General features: G+C 43.7%; 10 protein-coding genes across 10 annotated transcripts; 2 read left to right on the forward strand and 8 right to left on the reverse strand.

Moving 5' to 3' along the window:
* Positions 1-444: 444 nt before the first annotated feature.
* PHALS_12130 (phosphoglycerate mutase family) lies at positions 445-1272 on the reverse strand (the record flags this gene model as incomplete). Its single annotated transcript, XM_024727618.1, has 1 exon — positions 445-1272. One exon carries the CDS (start codon positions 1270-1272, stop codon positions 445-447), a length of 828 nt encoding a protein of 275 aa, XP_024578177.1.
* Positions 1273-5645: 4373 nt separating this feature from the next.
* Positions 5646-5904, forward strand: PHALS_12131 (uncharacterized protein; the record flags this gene model as incomplete). Its single annotated transcript, XM_024727619.1, has 2 exons — positions 5646-5651; positions 5725-5904. The coding sequence occupies 2 exons, from the start codon at positions 5646-5648 to the stop codon at positions 5902-5904; spliced, it is 186 nt and encodes a 61-aa protein (XP_024578178.1).
* A 4557-nt stretch (positions 5905-10461) lies between these two features.
* PHALS_14568 (uncharacterized protein) lies at positions 10462-10793 on the reverse strand. Its single transcript, XM_024727620.2, has one exon. The coding sequence runs from the start codon at positions 10682-10684 to the stop codon at positions 10469-10471; it is 216 nt and encodes a 71-aa protein (XP_024578179.1). The 5' UTR covers positions 10685-10793; the 3' UTR covers positions 10462-10468.
* A 1319-nt stretch (positions 10794-12112) lies between these two features.
* On the reverse strand, positions 12113-12799 carry PHALS_12132 (uncharacterized protein; the record flags this gene model as incomplete). Its single annotated transcript, XM_024727621.1, has 1 exon — positions 12113-12799. The coding sequence occupies one exon, from the start codon at positions 12797-12799 to the stop codon at positions 12113-12115; it is 687 nt and encodes a 228-aa protein (XP_024578180.1).
* Positions 12800-13570: 771 nt separating this feature from the next.
* Positions 13571-14010, reverse strand: PHALS_12133 (uncharacterized protein; the record flags this gene model as incomplete). The annotated part of the gene is made up of 2 exons (XM_024727622.1): positions 13571-13898; positions 13967-14010. 2 exons carry the CDS (start codon positions 14008-14010, stop codon positions 13571-13573), a joined length of 372 nt encoding a protein of 123 aa, XP_024578181.1.
* Positions 14011-14458: 448 nt separating this feature from the next.
* PHALS_12134 (cmgc cdk cdc2 protein kinase) lies at positions 14459-15531 on the forward strand (the record flags this gene model as incomplete). Its single annotated transcript, XM_024727623.1, has 4 exons — positions 14459-14841; positions 14903-15175; positions 15239-15380; positions 15439-15531. The coding sequence occupies 4 exons, from the start codon at positions 14459-14461 to the stop codon at positions 15529-15531; spliced, it is 891 nt and encodes a 296-aa protein (XP_024578182.1).
* Positions 15532-15667: 136 nt separating this feature from the next.
* On the reverse strand, positions 15668-17707 carry PHALS_12135 (uncharacterized protein; the record flags this gene model as incomplete). The annotated part of the gene is made up of 3 exons (XM_024727624.1): positions 15668-15735; positions 15799-16038; positions 16096-17707. 3 exons carry the CDS (start codon positions 17705-17707, stop codon positions 15668-15670), a joined length of 1920 nt encoding a protein of 639 aa, XP_024578183.1.
* Positions 17708-17970: 263 nt separating this feature from the next.
* On the reverse strand, positions 17971-18943 carry PHALS_12136 (uncharacterized protein; the record flags this gene model as incomplete). Its single annotated transcript, XM_024727626.1, has 2 exons — positions 17971-17988; positions 18068-18943. 2 exons carry the CDS (start codon positions 18941-18943, stop codon positions 17971-17973), a joined length of 894 nt encoding a protein of 297 aa, XP_024578184.1.
* Positions 18944-19380: 437 nt separating this feature from the next.
* On the reverse strand, positions 19381-21703 carry PHALS_12137 (uncharacterized protein; the record flags this gene model as incomplete). The annotated part of the gene is made up of 4 exons (XM_024727627.1): positions 19381-19448; positions 19504-20137; positions 20214-20288; positions 20348-21703. The coding sequence occupies 4 exons, from the start codon at positions 21701-21703 to the stop codon at positions 19381-19383; spliced, it is 2133 nt and encodes a 710-aa protein (XP_024578185.1).
* Positions 21704-22732: 1029 nt separating this feature from the next.
* PHALS_12138 (uncharacterized protein) lies at positions 22733-23123 on the reverse strand (the record flags this gene model as incomplete). The annotated part of the gene is made up of 3 exons (XM_024727628.1): positions 22733-22825; positions 22906-23018; positions 23078-23123. The coding sequence occupies 3 exons, from the start codon at positions 23121-23123 to the stop codon at positions 22733-22735; spliced, it is 252 nt and encodes an 83-aa protein (XP_024578186.1).
* Positions 23124-23762: the final 639 nt, after the last annotated feature.

The raw sequence follows: 23762 nt of genomic DNA on the forward strand, positions 1-23762 counted from the left end.
ACCTTCGCCGTGGCGCAGAAAGACCACAAGTTTTACTTGTGCGCCTCCAGGTCTCTCCACAGCCAATTCTGCTTGTACATCTTGCCATTTTTTTCCATCCAAAAGACCCATGTGAGGAGGGTATGAAGGTGGTACAGGTTGGTCGGGAAGTCCCTGAAGGAAATATCCTGGGACATAGCGATAGTGAGACGAAGTTGCCGGCTGACCATGAACCGACGTCTTCACAAGAAGCAGCGCGCAGAAGAGATTCAGGAACATTGGGGGTGGTTCGTTGGCGTGATATTTTGAAATGATGCAGCTCAAGAGGTGGCGATGGCCAAGATGGGAAGAAGCATAGAAAATATCCGGATCAAAAGGCATCCATTTACAATCCTTAAAATGTCGTAATCAAATCTGTAGGAACGAATAAGCAAGTGCAACAAGCTAAATTTATTGACGTATCTTCTAGTGCAGCTCCTCTTCAAACGCATCCGTGATTAACAGTGGAATGAACTCTGCATTCCTCGGTCGGTAGTAGTGATGACCTACGGCTGCGAAACAGCCACGACTGAAGCCACTGTGCGAAACAATTAGCACACAGCGTTCGGAGGTTTTATCAAATAATTCATCCAAAAATTCAGCAGCGCGTTTAGCGATCTCTTCGGCGGTTTCACGGTGGTCGGGCTGCCACCATGTGTCGTCCTCGCTGGCCACGCGGCTAAAATCCATCTGCGGGTACGCGGTCTGTTTTGGGGTTAAGAAGCCACGACGGTCACAGTTGACGACTCCCAGCGTCTCGCGAGCGAGCTCCACGACGGACACAGGAATATCTCGCAAGCGATTAAACACCCTATCGTACGTTTGCAAAGTACGGTCCAAAGGGGACACGTACACGCGTTGCAGTTTAAGGCCGCTCTTGGTGATCTGCTTTTCAAGGATCAAAGCGGCAGAATCAGCTTGATTCTTGCCGCGGGTTGTGAGCGGGGCGTCAATAAATTCAGGAAGCATTTCGTACTTCTCTTGCCACAACTTGCTGCCCACACTAGCTTTCGTGGCGTTGTGTGTGGCTTCTCCGTGACGCAACAAGATAACGAGCTTCATGCGACGTCCCGGATGCGTAAGCTCAAAGTGGTCCATGAATTTGTAGACATCAGGCCAATCCTTGCCTTCAATCAACCCCATACGCATCGGTGGATCTCCCATTTCATCAATATGCTCGTTTAAGACACTCATACAGAAGAATTCAGGGACGCAGCGCAGGCGCTTTGATACAGGTGCTCGTGACACAGGCATATTTGTTGTTTAATGAATACGTAAGGGTCGCACTTAGTGCAGGATCATACCGGTATCATGATTGTATTTTGTTTGAGATTGTAAACATTACAGCAATATTTTGATTCTAACTTGTGCTTAGTTCGAGAGTAAATTGCTTATGCAAAATTGATCAAAGATGGAAATGTTCTCTTTAAGTGATCAAGAGAGTTTGGCATTGCAATATTTTCAGCGATGCTCCGCATGGAGCATCAATGCGCCGGCATAGGTACGTACGTGCAGTACTTTTGGAGAAGAGGCACTACAAAAAACGTGTTGAAGCGATCGATACATGTCGCGGGTGTTCGCACCGCATCCGAACGGGCAAGTACTGTAATTGGTCCTTACACACTTAATACGCCCCCGCCGTGTCCTTATAATTCAAGAGCGACTGTAATAACGTCACCACTTCTATTTCTGTTTTCTTGCCTTTTTCAAGAGCAAAATCATACCATTGTTCAATAGTGTACCCTTCACCCATGCACTCGTTGACGCAGCGGATCCAGCGACGAAACGTTTTGTTTTTGGAATCAGCCTTTATTAATATTAATACGGTACAATTGAACAATATTCACATTACACCTGGTGATACTTGTGTAGAAAATTAAAATGTATATTAAGCTTAATAAGATTGAGTCTAGCCCTGTTGAGTTTTAGAGTACATAAATGTACTTTAAAATTCAACAGGGCAAACTAGCATGTTAGTTGTTTGAGAAGCTCTCGGTTCCACCTTGTAAGTACACACGACATCTGATTTCTGTGCAATTGTTAACACAAATTCTGGAGTCAAAGTGCACGGCAAAACCGTTGCACTTGATAGCACTTGTAGTCACTCTTAATTCTGGAGAGAATGTGTCTTCTGCGAGGATGGAACATGACGCGCTTGATCGCCTGCTTCCAGAACATATATACCAGCATAGACCAGCTTAAAAGCTTTTGTCAATCTCGGATCCCGGTGGGCTTAGACAATTGACGGCCAAAGGCTCGAAAGCGGTATTTGCTCGATTGGAAAAGATCACTATCTTTGAGAGTGCGACGGTGGAGGAGCAGATCTGTCTCATCGTGAGACCGCTAATGTCAATCACTTTCTCAGGGCTAGAGCAGATAAAACCCTTTGAATGAGAGAGGGAGGTCGAGATGGCCATGAGTTTTGTCATACTTCAAAGGGTGCCACAACGTGTCGCGCTTGCAATCTCCAAGCTAGGGGTCGCGCGTGAGAATGAACAGTTATGTGCAACAGCCCGATAGAAGATGCGCTCACATCGTGGAAATGATTTAAGCGATAAACTGTCGGTGATGAACGCACCAGCCCAACCAGGCTTATTGAAGGGGCTCGAAGTTCTAGTCTCCCCGTCAAGAGAGGCGACAACTGGCATAGTATGTCCAGGGTTAGAAATAGTAAATCTTGCATCTGACCCTCCCTCGGAGACAGTAGCGGTTACAATCGTCATGACGGCTATTAAACAGGTGTGGCTCGTAAAGAGGCTTTCCGATCCACCCTATCTTTCTTGAGGAGTGGTGAGCGTCGTATTCAGTGCGAAGCACAAGTCACATGTCGCGAAGGCAGGATGGGCTGCTAGAAACTTAAAAATTCTACGCACCAGAGGCGGTAGATTTCTCCTTTCTGAGGAGGAGCTAAGCAGCTCCGCAGAACCCCTCACGTGTCTACTTTGCTTTTAATTAATGAAGTCGAAGGGCAAAAGTAAGTTGCAAGTAAAAGGGCCAGGCCTCGAAGGTAAGAAAGATGGCTCATGCTTGTTAACTAGCGGCGGTACTGCTGAGTCAGCACCAACGTATGATGGGCCGATTGTAAGGAACAATGAAGCTCCACGAACAAGCGATGAAATAGATTATTTCATGAATGGAGTACCGAAGTCGCCTTTGGGTTAGCAAGCCTCTCTTCACTACCTATGACAAGCGCTCTGTAAGACTGTGAATGCACTAAATTGTACAGCTGGTAACAGGAATGGAGCTGAGCTCGTCATCCGTAATAAAATTATCTATTGTTGAGACGCTCAGCAACGAGTGGGAAGAGTGGTATAGCAATTCTCAAGATTGCTACGGGCCCTTCGTTCTTTATGAAGAATATCACAATATGGCGACGAAAAATCCACCACGCATGTTAACCTAGATAGAGAGGCGTCATGAAATTGGCTTTAATCCTGGGAGCAAATATTTGCACGTTACAGCAGAGGCGCTTGCCAGGGGATCAGTGTGTTGTCAATGACGTTTTTTTCTTCGCAAAGATTGGGGGGGAAGTTAATGCCCAAACTCGGTTCCGATTTCCTGTGTCAGAAAGGTTAGCGACAAGTGGGGAGCTGCGCATGCTTACTAACTAATTGCAGCCATCATTTTGGTGCAGACGCTGATACCTTGAAAGGGCGCGCTGCTGAACAGCATGGTCGCTGCATTTTTTCAGATCCCTTGATCTAGTCTAAGCTTGTTAGCAACAGCTGGTGATAGAAAACGATATACCTCTCGCTGTGAGGGAAATAATCTGAGGGTACCCGAATTTTCCACAGCGACTGTGTAATACACCAGCAGCGTTTGAACTTCTGGTGGCGAAGCACAAACCGATTTGTTTTATATTTAGTTCTGCATAGTATAGGAAGTCGGATGTAGAAAGCCAGATTGAACACTTGCGAGCGGCGATCGAGTAGTTTGCGTTAAAACAGGATATTCATCAACATTAGCTAGTGATTTGCTAGCGCCGGCACAAACTATTTCTTCTGTTTCTTCATTCCTGTGGGCATATTATCCCGCGAAGACAAAGGCAAGTGCTGATTGATTAATGCCTCTCTCCAAAAAGAACCTGACAACGTGGCTTAGATTGGCCAACCACTAGCATAAGTACAGCTTAACGATACTGGCGTGGCAAGATTTCTCAACTTTCTCCTACGAGATGCTTAGTGATGTTGTGGCGTAGTTGAAAAGTTGGCGTTAAATATTGTCAAAACAAGCCTTATACATGCCCCAATTCTGGCGCTGCCGAATCCAGATCGATCATTCTGTGTATCTGTGACGCTTCATTCTCTAGTTCAAGCAGGTACCATTACATGATTGAATTATGATGCCGCCAGCTAATAGTTGTGGGTAAAAAGAACCCATCTATGACAAAGAGCGGTTCGCAAAAAAGAATGCCCTTGTCAAGTTCAGAAAGCACCTGCTTGGGTCGAAGTCGTTTGAGATCTATACAGATCGTGCGTCGTTACGACCACACCGCTCACAGGAGACAGCAATGTGATTACTTTTTTTTGAGTAAAGCTTTGAGGTAAGATATAAGCTGGGTTAGTTTGATGTGGTGGCAAAGGCATTTCGTGCCTCCCCGATTATGAGCTGTAGTGGACTATTTCAAAAGATCAAAAATTTTATTGATGCAATGGCAGCAGACCCTCATCTTGAGGCAACGGCAAACGAGGCCCTCTTAGTGAAGATATTTCGGACAGCTTCAGATCACACCGAAACCAAAATAGTCCGCCCCACAACTTTCGATACTGCGGTGGGTGTCGGACTATAGGCGGGCACAGCTTTCGTGCCGCAAAATACAGATAGAGCTCAATTTTTATAGGCCTCAAGAGCGCGACAGAAATAATGTACCTCAGCTAAGGTGAGGAGGAAGATCATTGTCTTTTTTCTGCCGAGCATCACCGTGCCTATCTATATCGCCCGATTGCTAGGCACAGGGGGTAGGTTATACACAGAATGAATCAAAATACCCTTCGTGGGTAACGTGGGGTTGCAAGATGAGCAGGGCGGTCTGATGAGTAAGACGTAGTGATGTTGCACGTTATGTAGGTCGAAGTAAGTGAGACCCAGAAATATAGAATGTGACTCTTATCACGAAAGATGTGACATTCAGTCTAGAATCGGTTGTAGTTAGCATCAACGTCTCGTGCGTGACGCAACTCTCGAGAACGTCAACAGTACGCGGACCATTGAGGTTGCCGTATACGAATACGATAGCTTTTTATCCAGCGATGGATATAATACTGCAGTTGTTGAAGGGTTAAAAAACGATGCTGAGAGAGCCCCTCGACGTAGTAGACATGGCTATGGCGCGACTTGCTTTCTTAACTTTATCTCAATTTTGATCTTCTTGGGCTGTCGAGAAATCGAGATGTTGTGGGATAGCTAGGTTGTGACCCTTGAAAGCTCAAAGAGACCGGTCGCATCGCTTTGTCCGAAGTCCTGCATTCCGTGTGGTCATTGTTGACACCACATCTGGCAATGTGGTCAAAGATATGCTGGGTAGCACTGGATAAAGCAAACTGGAGTTATCACTTCTCCTTGCCCAATGCATGACATTAGTGACGGGGAGCCGTGCACATTGCACAGAGAAATCGTTGGCGCTAGACATGAGCGTGTAAAGATTGCTGTATATTTAGAAGAAGTTTGGCAATGTAAAGCTGAATATGTATGTTCTACAATCTACAGTATTACATTTTTACTAATTGCATAGCGCAAGCCTATCAGCTCGAGTGTCTTTCGGACCTCTTGTTTGTCATATTTACCCCATTTGAAAAAAGTAGTACTGCAACCTTATCATGGTACCATACTATTGTACTTCTGGGCTTGGTTTTAAGTCCGCGACACCAAAGCGACAATGGCGAGTAAGTCACGTACTTAAACCATAAGCATCTTGTCTATTTGTGACACTGTGCGACAGTGGGCACTCCAGTTTCTCTCCCAATATTGCACTTTGCACTTCTTGTGCCTAATGCACATCGGAACGTCTCCTACTTCTACCCAAATAAATCTATAAGCCACTTAGAAAGGCGACCCTACGACCGACAGCCTACGCGTTGTACTGAGGGAGACAGTCGAGGTGTTCTCCGACGAGAACTATTATATAGAGTTCCCGTGTCCCGACCCTAGACCTTTGCTCACATCAAAAGACCTACAGTAAAGCTGTCGAGGATGACGCGCTCTCTACGCTTCTCCTTTCTCTGGACAAATCGAGCACTCAGGACAAGTTCCTCCGGCAACAAGTGCTACTTTTTCTTGTCGAGGAGGTTACGAAGAATCGGGTTTAACGAGCCGGGCTTGCCCATCTGTAAGTGCAAGAGTAAAAACATCTTTTTTAAAATAGTCACATTTGGTTATGAAATTAGTCCCTTAGAAGTGGCGCACCGCGGTACAGTGGGTTCCTAACACAGCTGAGCGTGTGGGCTTTTCACTCATATTAGAGCTAGAAGAGTCCTCGAACGGCACTCCACAAGCGTTTTGATCCCTCACGCTGTCACTCATCCAAAATTCTGCTGCTGCGAAGGGGCGATACCCTATTTCCATAAAGACAAACCCTTTGATAGCAGACGCTGACGAATATTTTGACGAGTATCATACACGATTCTTGTGGGTGAAGATGGCACGTCGCCTCACACATTATACATCTTCATAGGCCAGCTCCAATGAGGCGGAGATAGACTGAAATGATTTTAATCATTGTCTTTACGAAGTACAAAGCACGAAGGATGATGCTCACCATCGCAGGTTTGGGCTACCAATAGACTAGCTCGTCTATAAAGACATATCGCTGTAACTACCGATCAAGTGCATATACCAAGAAATTTTTGATTTACACCTGCTAGTGGGGAGCACGTCGGGTGGCGCGACCCTGTATCGTTTCCTAAAGGAATTTCTGACGAAAAATACATTTTATCACAAGCGGCAAAGGCGCATGGTCAGTCTTGCCGAAGCGGAATGGAGGACCTTAATGCTTTTGATTGATGCGATAGTATCATCAAATACTAGTCACAGTCCCGGGGAAACCGCCTGCCTGCTGCCCACTCTACGTGGCTGTTGGCGATTCCTTTCTCATCAAGAGATACAGTAAAACCTGTCTAAGTTAAACATGTTGGGACTGGGGACATTGTTTAATTTAGAGCGGGTTTTAAACTAAACAGGTTTAATTTAGACAGGTTCTACTGTACAGGAGAAGTATGACCCTCTCGCGTTTATTTCCGTGAGTCATGGCAGCACAACGGCTACCTTCGAATTATCGACTTGAGGTCATATGTATTGGGCCAGATCCATTACACATGTTGTGTGTACCACATACTTGTGTGTTTGGTAACAAATTTACCCCTATAGCTGTATATACCCTTCATTTCGACTGTATAAGAACTGGGGGCACATCCCAGGTTAGGGAGGATTAAAGCCTATTGGCTGTAATAATAAATATCACTTCACCTACCTCCTCATCACGTAAGTCAATGGCTCGCTGGAAGTGAGTAACACGCGGTTAGGCGCGTCAGTTCGCCGACACCTTACTCAGTAAGTGTGTGTACACAGACAGGCAATTTCCGTCACATCAAAGCTGATATGAGCCGATTTATAGTACGCTCTCGAACCTACGCAATTAAACTGAGTACGATAAGTGACACAGAGTAGTATCGCAGTCATAAAGCAAAATGTTCTTTGTGTGCAAAAAATATTTTGACAATGTTTTGTTTGCATAAAAAAATCCGCACCCAATGGCTCGCAAGAGCGGGGTTGTAGCACGGCTTTGTGCAAGGGGCTAAAAGGTGCTAACACTCTCTTCGAAGTATTGACCTTGTAACATATTACATTTCTGGCTATGACCGTAATTTCCGAGCGCAACTTGGCCATCAGAATAACAGACGCTGAATCTGTAAGTAGACTTAAAGCGTTTGATATAATATTTCTTACCACTACGAAGTCACGTGTGTTTTGTCTTCAAAACATCATCGTCTTGCCATTATCTATACTTGATTTCAATCACTGCGTTGCACACTCGGTGCAAAACGCTCAATCTTATCAGGACATGAATCAAGCTTTGCTAAAAAGTGCAGCCGGGCTGATTAGCGAGTTAAATTTCATGGACAGCCACTACCGCACCGGATAACTGTAACTTCGTGATGGTATCAAAGAAATCTGGGAGTAAACCTGCCGTTTTAAAATTAAATCACGTACGTCCAGGCATCCAGGCGTGCTCTTCTTTATCTACTGAACGCTCACAGAACAGAAGCAATTCTACCGGTCCTGTGCCTCTTCTTGAGCAAGTATTTGAGATGATCTCTGTTACCAAGTGATAATTGTCTTGCCGAGCATTTGGCGGGATCGTCAGTAAAAAATCTTTTATATCTGGTGCTTCCAAAATCGCCACAACTTCGCCGCAAAGTGCGATCTTGATCCGAAAGATTGGTAACCAACAAGTCGTAATGGCGAAAAATATGCAGAGGAACGGCTTATCGGTATCGTTACGCTGGTTCTCTTTTAACAGACCAGAATTTAGTTCAAAATGTCAAATACCAGTATTCTGCAGGAACCACTTTACTGACCGATGGCGCTGACCAAAAAGTTACTGTTGTAACCGAAGGCATATATTCTAATCACACACATTCGAGTTGCACATGGATAATTGCTGAATAACCAGTACATATCACTCTCTGACCCGTATGTCCTCTGTCTTGTCACATAGGGGGGAATGTGCGCCTCGTCCAGTACTGTATACTTGAAAACGCGTTAAAAGATACCACCAAACCTTAGGGATCCTGAGGTTTTGCGCGGTGATATCACATACTTTGAAACACAAACTAGTGGTTCCACTGTGCAGCCAAGTGTCTTGACAAAGCAATGTCCAACTTGAAACCATATTTCTTCCTGAAGATTCCAAGAATGGAGCACACTTTACGTTCAAAGCTTACGGTGTACGTTTAGCCCCATCACTCCGCAACGCCACGCACCAGTTCATAGTCTGTGTGATGTAAAAGCATATCCGCCACCACACCCGCTTTTATCTTCAATTGGAGGTACACTCGGTCCTAAACATAATCATCTCGCATTTTATTGCAAGAGATGTGATGAAGGAGATGCTGAGCGCAACGACGCATGGTCTGTATAGATCAAAAATGGCATGGAGCCAAGCAGATGTTCACTGAACTTGACAAGTGCATGCTAGCACCTTGTCGTGAACTGTATATATCCATTCTGCCGCTTTAGGCTGGCGTGACTAAATTGCGATTTCGCGTTCGTGTCTACAAAGGGTGACAGGTAGTCCGAGACAAATTTTGAAGCGTCACAAACGACATAAATTAGCCCATTTAGTTTCGGAAGTCTTGGAACTAGGCACTCGTGAGGATTTCGTTTGCAGTATTGTAGGTTATCGCTTCTGCTGCACCCTGATTCCATGACATATTTTTAAAGCTTGGTAAGGGCCGTGTCATTTCGACGAAATTTGCACTTCAATTTTAAAAGTGATTGATTAGGTCAGTTTACTCCTTAAAGTCTCTCTGGAGCAGCAGCACTAGCCAGACCATTTTTTTTAATCTTTGCAGAACTTGCCTGCAGAACATGCTACTCGAATGTTGTGGGCGCCAGGGGTACACTTGTAGATGTTAACAAACGTATGGCGTATCCAGCCATCCTGAAACCAACCCGTTTATAGCACTTTTGCAGCAAAAAATCCCACTGCAACTCTTGGCCAACTGATTATAGGCATCAATTAAGTCAAGAGCTATAACTAAGGTGCGACCGATCATGATATGATCTATTTTGAAATTGTAGTCTGCAGCAAAAAAGTGTCCGCATTTTGCTCATCATAAATATAAACAAATTTTACTTCTTTTAGTCTGGAAGGTCGGCGACACATGGGGATGTTTAGTCATCGTCACCAAACCCTCTTCGTGATCTTGTACAGAACGAAGCGTTCTGCTCCATTGGTACTGGTCATTGACATTTGACACAATATTTGATTACCTGATTACAAAGGCCAACTTCTTGCACACCCTTTGCAACACGTGTAGTGACTTCTTTGTTCACGACGTCGTAGTATTTCCTCAACAAACAATCACAAAGATAAAGAATTGTCAGATACCAGAGGATAGCCGAACTATTCATTGAACCTGCAAGTGTCATTTACAACGGGCTCGTTCATGCTGAAATACGCGCTCAGCTTCTCCAGGTAGCAACCGTGACTTCATAGACTATTATTTCCTAACATATATCCTATGAAGATACCCCTTAAAGTCTAATGAGAGCTTCTGCGTGAGCAATGAGGGGAGGAGACACGCATTCCAGGATTTTTTTCAGTTGATCCATTCAAAAGTAAATAATTTTCATGCCGCAAAATTGTAATGCTTTACTGTTCCGCATGCCGAACGCATCGCACAGTCGTGCTGACAAAGCAGTGCCCTAACATCATGAGAAAATGGGATATTCATAATAGCTTAAACGACTGACAGTCGCTTATCTTGCTTAGGGAGCCAAAAACACACAGTCGCCTTGATGCGTCTGGTCTGGGCTGATCTCTGAGGGTTCCGTTTACATCTGTAGCAAACTTTCTCACCAGCGATACATTCTTGGACCGCGACACAGCGTCGCTTATTTCTGCCTTGATAGAGATACGCTCCAAAGGCCACGATAAACGATCCATATTTCCCTTTCGTCCTAAATTTGAGGCTCACACCGCCTCAGCCTTCCGATGCAGCCTGAAAACTTCGCGGTGCTGTTTGGCAGCCAGGATCGTTTTCTTCCTACTAAGCTTGAAAAAGAATCGCACATAGCCCACCTACACCTTGTTGAGGCGTTTCTGGAGGTGTCTATCCAGTGCATTTTTTAAATGATGAACGTCTCCAGGCAATTATTATTTTGCTTTCAGCCTTTAGACTGTTGTGCAATCCCATTGGTATAGCACAGCAGTATTTGCGCGTCTTGTTGTCTAAGGACAAATAGCCAAACAGTCGTTGTTCCATCCTCACAAAGAAATCAGCCTTATTTGTAGTGGATTGTCAAATTGACGACAAGTGCTACCAAGGACAGGTGCACCTTACACAAAAGAAGTTATGCTGCTATATGTCTGCTTTCACAAGCGCACAGAGAATGGGTTCTTACGCGAGAGCCTTTTAAGTAAATAGGTACTACTTACCTTTCTCTTTCATTTCAAGAGTGCAACATAATATGTTATTTAATTACTGAATGGCAAAGTTAGCATCTGTTTTTCTATCTGCATTGAAAACCTCCCATAGCATGAGGCTGGCAGCCATGGTAATGCTCAACTAGCAATATTCAGTGTAGTGTGTACGTACGGTACATACCCTGTTACAGCCTCCCGCCTCATGTTCGGCAGCTTCGGCGGCCGTCATGCTGGCCTTTTAGGATTTCTTCGTAACAAGTTTGCCATTAGTACTTTTTTATTCGAGCAATCAGCAGCTTATCAGATATACGATGTCCACTTGATCGACGTGCCGCATCAGCTTGTCTATCCACATGCCATAGGATTGCCGCTGAATCTTTCAGTACTGCCTCCAGATAAGCTTGAACAATCATTGCTCGCAATCACTAAATGTTTGTTGGTGGTTTTGAAGCGGGATTGCTTCTATCTAAGTATCTTTAATAATTACTTTGAAATTTTAAGTAGCATTGTTTAAAATTCCTCATTACCTACGCCAACTAGTTCACAAGCTGATTCTCCAGCCTCAATTCCGATCATGCTCTTTCGAATCTACAATACACCGATGCTTTTAAGCTTATATATCGTATATACCCTCAACGATTTTGTATTTTCAATGACGGTCACAATTGATAGAGTATTTAGCAGCACCATGGCGCCTTCAGCATGCAGCGAGCAAAAATGATGCAGGATAGACAGAACATACGAAAGGAGTCGTGAATTTGTAAACTGTTTCCAGGAGGTAAGTTATTGATGTTGATATGTGAGAAATTGCTCAAAATTCAAAGAAGTACCCAAGGATTTCAAAAAAAGATCTAATGGTCATTACATTAATTAAATGTATAACGGTAAGAGATGCTTCATTGTATCCGGAAAACGGATAAAGTCACAGCGACTATTCTAAGAATTTTCTTAGCACGCAGCAGCAATCGCCTGACCGACCGTAATGAAAAGCTGTATGACAGCTGGAATATTCTGACGAAATGCTTGCCGACGAGAGCACTTCTGCGAAGCAATACGGGCGACTTTGGAAGGCCGTGGAAAAGCTGAAGTGTCATGTTTGGAAGCATACGATTGAGATTCGCTAGTGGCTGAGATACTTGACTTAGTGCTTTGAGCAGAAGCCGAAATAGATTGAACAGCGCACTCCTTGATATGTTCTTTATTAGCTCCTGAACCATTGCTTGATCGCTCTGATTGAAATTTCATTGCGTTCTTGACCGTTCGCGGCTCCGAATTATTTTGAGTCCATCTTTGATGTACCTGCCTGTCAGCTTTGATGGATGCTATGATCACAGCCAGCCAATAGTCACGTTTGCTTGAGCTTGATGCTCGCAAGATGAGCTTTTTGCCATTTGACCCATAAGCTACACGAATAATGTTGCACTCGATGTCCTTGTTCAAGTTTTTTACAAATTTTACAGTTGAGTCAAGTGGAATAACAAGTGTTCCGCCTATGATCCGCGGACGATTGATAACGAGAATGTAGGGCGCTTTGTTCGAGCATTTAATCTTCAAGCTTTTTGCATGTACTAAATGCACTGTGCATAAAAACCTAAACAGATAGTAAATCATTAGCAGAGTTAAAGGAGATGTCATCAAGTGGTAATGGTCACCAAATGAGACTGCAAGCTTGAACTTGGAGTTGATCACGCGCCATTGGATCTAAATGAAGGCGAAGCTTTAACCGGGACGTTTGTCAAAAGTGGAGTTTGCTTGGCTGGTTAGAAGCAAGATGAGAAATAATGAAATTGTAGTGGGTATTGTGCGCTATTAGTCTTGTGAGAGCCATTGCTTTCAAAGTAAGTAATCCTCATGATTTCAGAAAACGAGTGTCTACCTCAAGAAATAATGGCTCCACAAATCCAGTGGCAATTTTGGAGGTCAGACTTGTTGTATGCTTCCAGATGGCTTACAATGAATCTACCAGGATCGCAGACATTACTCACGAGAGCATAGAATAATGGAGTCAAACCAGGTGAGTGTCTCAAAATGCATGTCAATGCCAGGGTCCAGAATTCTTCAATAAGCGCTGTGCTTACTATTTAATGTACAGAATGAGGACGTTTTGAGGTATTGTAAGGAAAACGAAGAATAAACAGCGATTTCACAAACGCATGTACGTTTTGGACGTACAAATCAGATTAAGGCACTTATAGCTAGCTATACATTACAATCAGTTTTCTTTGGTTATTGGCTCGAAAATGCTAAGATTCAAGCATGTAAAAGTTACGATGCGTAAAAGATTTAGAATGTGCTAGCAATTGAATGTCAATATAGTCGATATTTAACTGTTAGCGTTTTATAAAAGCGTGTCGTTGCTTCTTCTATAGGATGCAATGGTACGAAGACAGAGCAGCGAGCGCTTTTTCAATCTACTGCAGAAATTGGCAAGTATGGTCCGATGTTCTGAAGGGCTGCCATTGCTTGAATAATTCCGACAAGCCATTTATCGCGCTCAAGTGTATCGGATGCGCGTAGGATGAGGCACTTGCGCGATATACCGTAGCGAAGACGAATGGTATTGTATCGGGCTTCACCGCGAGAACACTTCACAAGTCTCACACTGGAATCGATTGGAATTGTTAAAGTGCCACCTGCGACGCGCGGACGACGCACAATGAGATTAAATACAGTATCAGTTGAGAGATTGGTGTCGAAAAATGCGGCATGCACCAGGTATACTGTACTTAGGAACCTATTGCATCAAAAAAAGTAAGCTTCTAGAGGTGCTGTAGGTAAGATAATCCAATGATTGGGGCTCACCAAAAGAGACCGTACGATTGTACGTGCAATTTGCTGCAGGGCATCGTGTAAGAAAGCTTTGTGTTTAACGTGTATTGAATCGATGCGAGAATTGGTTTTCACTTCACGCACGTAGGGGAGAAGAATCAAAATGAGCTTTGAACGCTTGCCTTGCTCATGCCGCAATCGAGTGTACAGAGCATTACAGTAAAGTTCGATGGAATCAAATGCGTGTACTCGCACCAGCAACTTGGATGTGAAGTTTTATCCGGCGATGCTTCGTTACTGCCTCAAGAAACAAATCTTGAGGACAGAATGCTGATATCACACGTGGTTAACAGAGGTCATCGAGTGCACAGTCTCAGATCACTGCGTCATGCACTTTCAAAATAGGAAGAAACGTCTTTCTAAAAAGAATCCCCCGCGTGACTGCCCTGAAAACATCTGGTGCGTGTTTGAATGAAAAATTAACTTTTTCTAAAGCGCGGGAGTCCCATTGACCCTTTTCTCTTGATGGACCGATACCAGCGCATTGAAAAGGGTGGCTCCATTGGCGAGGGCACATACGGCGTCGTTTACAAGTCACTAGATCTCAAAACGAAGCAGGTTGTGGCACTCAAGCGAATCCGCCTTGAGACGGAAGATGATGGAATTCCCAGCACTGCGTTGCGCGAAATATCAGTCCTGCGCGAATTAGAGCACCGTAATATTGTGAGTCTCTTGGACTGTTTACAAGAAGATGGCAAGCTCTTTCTTGTATTCGAATTCATGGAAAAAGATCTGAAGCGATACATGGAGCACAAGCTCGGAAAACTTGATCCTGCGCAAATCAAAAGTTTTTTATACCAATTGCTGAAAGGTCTAGCTTTTTCTCATTCACGAGGCATAATGCATCGGTGCGTCGAAATTATGTTATGATAAGTACAAATTATTTACAATTACTATGCTGTCGCATAGAGACTTGAAGCCACAGAATCTGCTCGTGAATACCACAGGTGAGCTCAAGATTGCCGATTTTGGGCTGGCACGAGCATTTAGCCTTCCTATTAAGAAATACACACACGAGGTGGTGACTCTCTGGTACCGTGCTCCTGAGATTTTACTCGGGCAAGAGATTTATTCACCTCCAGTCGATATTTGGTCTGTCGGCGTCATTTTTGCCGAGATGGTGATCAAGAAACCTTTTTTTGCAGGAGATTCTGAAATTGATCAGCTTTACCGCATTTTTCAGTGAGCAATGACAGCTGATCACTTAAATAACTCAAAAGACTAATCGAAAGTGCGTTCGCACAGAACATTTGGCACACCAAACGAAATGACATGGCCGGGTGTCACCAAGTTACGCGACTATGCACCTACTTTTCCAAAGTGGAAAAGGAAGAACATGCGAGAGCTTTTCCCGCAACTAGATGAGAGCGGACTCAATTTGTTAGAGGTAATGGTGGATGTCTAGACGATTTCATGACACTGTCACTGATACGTTTTCTATATAGTCAATGCTGCGCTACGATCCGGCCACAAGAATCAGTGCTAAAGAAGCGCTACGCCACCCATTTTTTGATGACGTCGATTCAGAGTTTTTGTAGCCAAGCATTGCTTCTAATTATGTCTGTCCATTTAAAAGACGTTTTTACATTTTGTAATGTGCTTTATATCTTCGTGAGTGTATGTATAACAATAGAGCAATTTCTTCCGACAGTATAAGTTCTTGCTATACTTCGCTCAAAACTTTTGTTGACACACTTCATTTTCCTGCGCCAAGCCAGCAAGAGTAACCAGATCAGGGTATTCTAGTAAAAATACACATGGCATCAGGTCCAAAAACACAAAAGCACTCAGGTAAAACAGTGTACCGTTGTTTTCAGTAAAGCGTTCAGTGTCTGTGAGGTGATTGAGCAATGGGTCGCGAATTTGGACTTCAGAGTCTTCATTTGTGCTGAAAGGATCAACAATCTGCTGTTGCCAGCCATACACTAAGCTTGTATCTTCAGCGATATCGCTCAGAGACGGTTCATCATATCCCGAGCTGAATGTTGTGTTTAGCAGGCCTTGAAATAGGACATCTGGAACTGTGTTTCTACGTTGGGTGTTTTCTGAAAAACAACAAAGAAAAGATTAGTTTAATGTGATAAACGGTCGAAATGACTCACGGAGCTTGGAGTGATTGCTGCCATCAAAGGTTGATTGGTTTAGCAATAGCTCAACGTCTCCAATGCAGTCTACTATTTCACGAAGGAATTCATCTTTTTTCAAAGGTTTAAATAAGCCAGTCGATTGCAACGAAGTCGCTTGTTCGTCCACAATTATGAAACTCTCGACTTTTCTTAAGTTCGTTGCTGAGGGCACGCTGTTAGAGTGGACCTTTGAAAAACAATTATAAGGCTTGAATGGATCAGCTTTGCCGTCTCTCGACTTTATTGACCCGGTTCGATTTAAATCGCGAGAGTCAGCAGCGCAGGATGCACCGAAATCAAAAACTGACGGCAATACTACGGAGCTAGCTTCATCAATACTGCCACTGATACTGTACGTTTGATCACCTGTAACTTTGCCACATTCAACAGGGCCAAAGTTCGATAATTCGGGATGAGTCGCATCGGAGAAAAAGTCATCATCAGAAAGGTGCTTTGAGTCAACGTCAGACATAGATGACTCAGGCAAGCTTTGACGAGGTATACCATTTTCCCGCGATTTGGTCAAGCCATCAAAAGTATCCTTTGATCTATCAGTCAGAGACTTTATTGATGAGTGCTTGGGAGAATATTGGACCCGAATATGGTTCCACACGGAAGGAATCTGACAAAATTCTTTATTTCGTCGCTTGTTATCAGCCAACAATTTACGAAAACGAATTATTTTTTCGGCTTGATTCTTCTTTTGTTGTTGTCCTATGAAATCTAAAATTGCAGTGACATCGTCATTTCGCTTTCGCAGCACTGAGCCTTGACCTTCCATTGCAAAGATGAGCATCACAAACTTTATGATGACCACTGTTTCGCCAATTTTAGTCTCGGTTGCTTGTTTTCCTCCTGCAAGTTCACCCCAACGAAGATTGCAAGAGCAGCGTACCAGAGTTTCGATAAACTCTGGAAAATTCAGTTCTTTGGTCACTGGGGAAGAACAGCAGGAAAGACATACAGCATCTTCGAGTTCTCGGCGATGAAAAAGCTGCGGGAACATTTGCACTTGCTTCATTAGACTAATGAACGCAGAGATACTTATACGATAGTCTTTGAGATTGTTCTTTGCTGATAGAGAGCTTTCAACAGCCTGACGTAAGAATAATTGGCCAAGAACAAGTAAATATTTTTTTATCACAATAAACATTTTTTCCAGAGCGGCATCCATTTCAGAAGGAATCGATGATTTATTCCAAAATGATTTTGTCTTCTGTGAGCAATAGTTTGCTCTCTCACTGTCCCTGAAATGCAATTGCAGGTGATGTCGGGCTAGCCAGTCAAAAACAGTTTTAGTTCTGGTTCGGTGAAGAGTAGTATCGAGATATTTTCGGTATGCTGGATGACTCTCGATCAAGCGCTTGAGGAAAAGGTTAAGATTAATCTGTCCATCTTCAGTGGACTTATCCTTAAAGCTAGCGTCGTACACTTTCATAAACTCTTCCACATAAAAGTCATTTTGAAAAAGTGCCAGGTCTCTTGCCATCCGGAAGCATACGCGAATTAGTGCTGAATTTAGCTCGTCCGATTTACTAGCATTGGCCAGGATGCTGTCAGCGTAAAACGCTATCAATTTCTTGATCATGGACGCCGCCCAGTTAGAGTTCTGCCGATTGTCATGGTAGAAATCATTTCGTTTCAAAGAGCAGGCTTCCGGTCCATCATTAAGTTTTAATATTTCTGCTAAAGGCTTTGCATCGTCTCTACTCGAACAAAGTATTTTGATCTGTTGAACTGCACCTCGTTTTTTCCGCACTCCAGGCTTCTTCCGTGAGTCTTTTACTTCGTATGATGATGTGGTTCTCTTTTGGGTGCCACTGCTCGTAGCTCTGACATTGGACCCAACCTTTAATGCACAAGAATGTCCTAGATCAAGTTGTGGATCAGTAGTGGAAGCGAGAATATCATTCTTGTCAGCTTTGAAATGGCACTCTTGCGAACTTACCCTTTGTTCAGAATCAGCAACCGAATTAAATCCTCTGGCAATAGCGTTACGTTTCGTCTCATTGGTGCGAGCTTTGACATCTAATACGTCGCTGTCAAAGAGAGGTAAATCGTTTTCGATGCATGACACATTCGCTTGTTTTTCCTCAAGATCAGGTGAAAATGGTAATACACACTGAGACCTCTTGAGACTTTTAGCAATTTTGACATTATTAGTATCGCAATCCACTTGATTAGTGGCTGCGAGCAAAGGTGACATCTGTTCTTGCTGCACTTCGCTATAACTAGCCTTTGAAATATTAGGATAAGATCTGCAAGTTACAATCATCGCGTGATGTATGCGCTTGCCGCCTTCAAGCCCATTTTCAACACCTCGACAAATTCTTGAATTGACAGAAGGACCTGAAGCGGCTTTTGCACTCAATTTGCTCGCCAATTGCTTGCAATTCTCGTTTCGCATTGTATCCGCGTCACTTGTCTGACGAGCTTTTGTATAGCTCACGTGATTCATAGGATCCAGCATCCGACGCATCTTTCGCATTGACTCCAATGAAGAAGCTTTGCCAACCACTTTTTTTCCTTGCTTTCCCAAAACATTGTTTTTCCGTTTAGCTAAGCAGTCAATTCGTTTTGCTTTAATCGCATAAAGCTGATGTTGAGGATGATAGTATAAAGGATTGTCGGTCGTTTGCCGTGCACTGATCACAACTTTTTCTTGCTTCGAATTAATGGTAGCCTTCCACCACGATAAGATTACACTTGAACACAGATGATGATGAAAATGTCTCCTAGCAACAGCATATTCCTTTGTCCACCGTCGAAACCACAATTTTAAACAAAATGTAGCTGCCTGCTCCAATTTACGCGTTACTTCCATTAGCTCACCTTGAAGTTTATGCTTATGCAACGATTGTCGCTCTTGAATACTTCTCCGTATGAAGACAAATCTTTTCCAGGCGGCGATTATCCATCTTTGTAGCCCGTGACGTCTCTTTTTATGGAAACAGCGTAAGCGCATCCCCAGCCTATTTGTACTGTTTGAAATAGCTAATGCAATTCGATGCCAGACTCTAATTATGTAGCAAGCAATTCGAAAGTCTTTCCAGCGCGAGAAACATTGCCGAACTTGTTCATGCTGCAAAGTTCTATGCAAGGCTTTCAAACATTCATTTTTCTTGTACTTGCGATGCCAGCAATTCCATGCACGCGTTAAGATTAACGGGGTCGAATACATTGTGCACACTAGTCTAAACTTTCGAGCAAAATCGTTTTGCAGCACAACGTGATTATGCCAGTTCGCAAAATATTTTTGCACTATCTGACATTCTCGACGACATCGTAATCTAGACACACACTGACGAACGCACACCTTTCCTCGCCAACTAAACAAGCATTTGATCGTGAGCTTTGTTTCACGCTTACACATGATTAAAATACCAATTTTACGTTCTCGATGAAAGCGTGAAGAGCAAGATCGCCATTCTTGAATAAGCCGAGTACAAAGGTTCTTCTCGTAGACACTTATCGCAAACTTGGTTACGACTCGAATCTTTTTCCACTCTCCCACACAATATTTCCAGTGGTTAAAACGCGTTTGAGTTATTCTTATGCGTTTGTTGTGGATACAGTCACGTAAACGAGAGTTTGATTTAGCCTGAAAGTTCCACCGGTGTAAAATTTGATGCTTTCTGCGTACTTGATACCGACGATCAAACTGATCACGTCGTTGACAATGGGTAACAAACTTCACCCAGCGATTCCAAGTTCGGCGTTCCAATTTGAAAAACAAATTTAGACGTTTCTGCAACTCATGTAGTCTCTCTCGATTGAATGTTCGCGACTTTGTGATGTGCAACCAACTCCGAAAATGGCGCTTTTTTATATTAACCCGCAGCTTGCGACGAAAATGATAAGCTTGCAGCGAGCTTTCTGCATTGCCATGAACAGCGCGCCACAACGTCAAAACACCTCGTTTTAGCAATCGGCGCCGAAGGTGTGATTGAGCTTTAGCAACTCGCTGATGTTGTTCCAAGCAAAAGATCTGGTAGCTTTTCAGCCCACCAATGACTTGCTTGTAGCAAAAAACAATATATAAAGCTTTCGCTTGTTTCTGCTGAAGTTTTTTGGTCTGTCGTTCAAGATAGTACTGTTTCCATCTGCTCAAATACCGCGATGTGATGATTGTACAATACTGCTTCACTGCTAGTCCTCTGCGATAAGATCTAAATCGGCAGGCATCCAATAAGCTTCGTAAGAGACGATTCTGCCAGCTTTTACGTACTCGATTCATAGCATCTCTTATGTGTCTTCTCTCTGTCGTCCATACATAATAGTGACTCACAGCTGTAGCGAGACGGCTCTGGTTCATCATCAGATGGACGTGTTTGCTGTGGGCACCAAATTTTGCTTGGGCTTTAAGGACTTGGAAATAGAATTTACGACTATGCTTTTCGCTACTTTCACGCACTTTAGTTCCACGTTTGATAGCTCTTGCTATAATGTTCCAGGCTTGAAAATGCTGATATAGATTTCGAAATATCACTTTCGATCGAAGCTGGTCTGTATGATTGATATCGCGAGCAACTTTACACCACAACAGTAGAAATCTCCTTCGTTTCAAATTGTTTTGAACATTCCACGATAATCTCCTATCACGACTAGACACAACAGTGTATGCTTTCCAACGCTGCAAAAGTCGACGCTTCCGACAATCATTCATCTTACATTGTCTCTGCAGAAACTTTGAATGTTTCACTTTTCGAGTATAACAGAAGTTTCGCATTACTCTCAAGCAATTGCGCAGCGCTATAGAATCGTGGCGAGCTCTATATGAATGAATACGCAGCCCAGTCCACACACAACGCACTAGTCGATCGTGACGCCGAAGTGTCTGAAGGCCCAATACGCGGTAAAAGTGCTTTCTTCGTAGCGTCAATTTCACCCATCGGCTCCAAACTCGCTGCTGGATCAATCGCCCCATAAAGGAACGCCGCCCACTATTGATTAATTTACGCAGCAAAATACGTCGTTGTTTCCACTGTGCCCATTTGGAAAGTGCTCTAGAAGCTTTCCAACTATCAAGATGCAACGTCTTTTCACGTCGATACTGCCGCTGCTTTGAATAAAAAGCCCACTTGGTCCAGCAATTCTGTTTTGAAAGCACGTTTATAGATACTTGTCGTCGATCTTTCTCTCTTCGATTAAGAACGTAGAACTTCCATTGTCGAAACCATAATCGAAGCGCATGACGTGTTTGCTTGCTTGAATGAAAGCTCGAAGACGACGCAAGTGAGCTTGATGAGTTCAGGTAGTGATGCCGACGAGACTTGAGCTGTCGTCTTCGCCGCGAAGCTGCCAATGAAGAGAAAAACAATTCGCAATTCTCTTCTCGACTTGGCTCACTGTTAGACTCCAAATCGTAAATTGACTCCTGGAGTGCCCTGGAAGGCACTGAACACATCACCGAAGGTGGAGGTAGAGCCGCGAGGAAGGCGTCATGTTCTTTTTTCTTCTCATCTCTCTTGCTCGCAATGCACTGGCGCTCGATATCATCATTCGAATGTTGCTCCAATATTCCCAACCTATATAACATCTCGAGTTGAGATCGCGCAAGTGTTTCCATCGATCCTTCCGCCATATTTCATCGAAACGTTACACAGTAGCCAGTGATCTTTAAAAGTCGTCAAGAAATCGAACATTATTGGTACGTTGTGTTTTCAGTGATGTTTGGTTTGATTTATTTGTCTTATGCTGATTGATTATGGATATTGATCCAGCTTCAATTTGTTGCAGCAAGTGAGCACCATTATTTTCGTGCGATCCCTTTGAGATATTTTCTTTGCGGCTCTAGAAGAGTGCATTTGGATACATTTGTAGCAGTATTAACTTTGCAGGCGGGGTGATATTTGAGAACTCAGGAGCCGAGCGAGATGATTCATGTAGCATTCTTTACTCAGCTCTTCAATAAATCGCGTTAACTTTATCTAATCTGGATCCACCTTGTTCATGTCGTTTCTCAAGAGATTTAGACTTACTGTACGAATGCTTAAAAGGTTTATTTCGGAAAGATGTTGCCTTCCTTCTGTCTACTGAAAACTTTGTTCTTCGTATGGACAAGCTTCCAAGCAAATGCTTCACCACTCAATCTTCAGGTTGATGTCTCACTTGGGTGGCGAGGGATTTCAACAATACTCGGCGATGGAAGCGTAAGGGATGCCTTTCTGAGCTGGCAGAAAGATAGTCCAAGCTGCAGGTCAGGAAGCCTCTCAGGGCTTCCACCCGTCGATTTGCAAACATAAATTTACGAAGCTTTGTATAGCCAGAAATTCAAAAAGATGGTCTTGAATAGACCCGTAAAGGTTGTCGATAGTGCCATACAATGACTGTCGATCACTGAGGGGGCCTGAAAATTACCTAAATTTTTTAACTGATAATGCTCTCAAACTCCTACCTAAGCCTTTTGTGCATCGTGCGACCCGATTGCGATCGTATTGTAAAATCGCACGTGAACATTGGAAACGGACGCACAAAGCGGGCATATGTAAGCACTAAAACCTTTTAGCACAAGAGCGTTAAAAGGTTTTGTCATGAAAACCGTTCAAAAAAAGCAGCGTGTGTAGTCTCGCGGCGTTGGAGAAGTCGTCCTCACTGGCCATGCGACTGATGTCTACTGCGGGTGCGCGAATTTCAAAACGCGACGGTCACAGTCAACGACTCCCCGCATATCACGTAAGAGCTCCGCGATAGACACGGAAAAACCCTGTGGGCAACCAAACACCCGATCGTACGTTTGAGATGCGCGGTCCATTGTAGCATGGCAGTTTAAGCGCACCTAAGTACCTGATTTTCAGAATTAAAAGCGGCGTAATCCTTGCTTTGGGTTGCAAGTGCGACGTCAATGTATTCGCGACTTGTCACATCTTGCAGCTTATCCTTACGCGACGTCTCAGATGCTGAAGCTCAATCTGGTCCTAGACATCTGGCCAAGCCTTATCGTCTGCCAACCCCATACAGATAGGCTCTCCCAATACATTGATGGTCTTGTTTAAGACACTCATACAGAAAAATTTAGACACGCGGCGCAGGCTCTTAAACACTGGCGACAGTAAGACTGACGATTTCTTACTCCAAATGTGCTTACAAGAAACTTGTAGCAATCGTCACACTCTTGTTACATAAAAGTCGACAAAAATAGACATTGCGCTATCTAAGGATTGGAAATGGATGTCTTTTGACCCGAATCTTTTTGATTGCTCCCCTATCTTTTTGGCATGTACTGAGCGTGGTGTTTAATCATTGGTCCTTCGCCACCCATCGTTGCTGAACTGCTAGAAATTCTGGATGAACCATTTCAAGTTATCACGGCTACTAACTATCCCCAATGTTTCTAAATCTAGTCTGCGTGCTGCTTTTTGTGAAGTCGTCGGTTTATGGTCAGTCGGCAACGTCATCTCGCTATAGCTACGTCCCAGGATATTTCCTTCAGGGACTTCCTGATCAACCTGTACCACCTTCATACCCTCCTCACATGGGTCTTTTGGATGGAAAGAAATGGCAAGATGTACAAGCAGAATTGGCTATGGAGAGAACTGGAGGTGCACAAGTAAAACTTGTGGTATTTCTGCGCCACGGCGAAGGCATCCATAATGTTGCTATGGAAAAGTATGGTGGTGAGGCGTGGAACGCCTATTACACCA

The sequence above is a fragment of the Plasmopara halstedii genome, assembly GCF_900000015.1.
Source record: "Plasmopara halstedii genome assembly, contig: Scaffold_614, whole genome shotgun sequence".
Taxonomy (NCBI): domain Eukaryota; phylum Oomycota; class Peronosporomycetes; order Peronosporales; family Peronosporaceae; genus Plasmopara; species Plasmopara halstedii.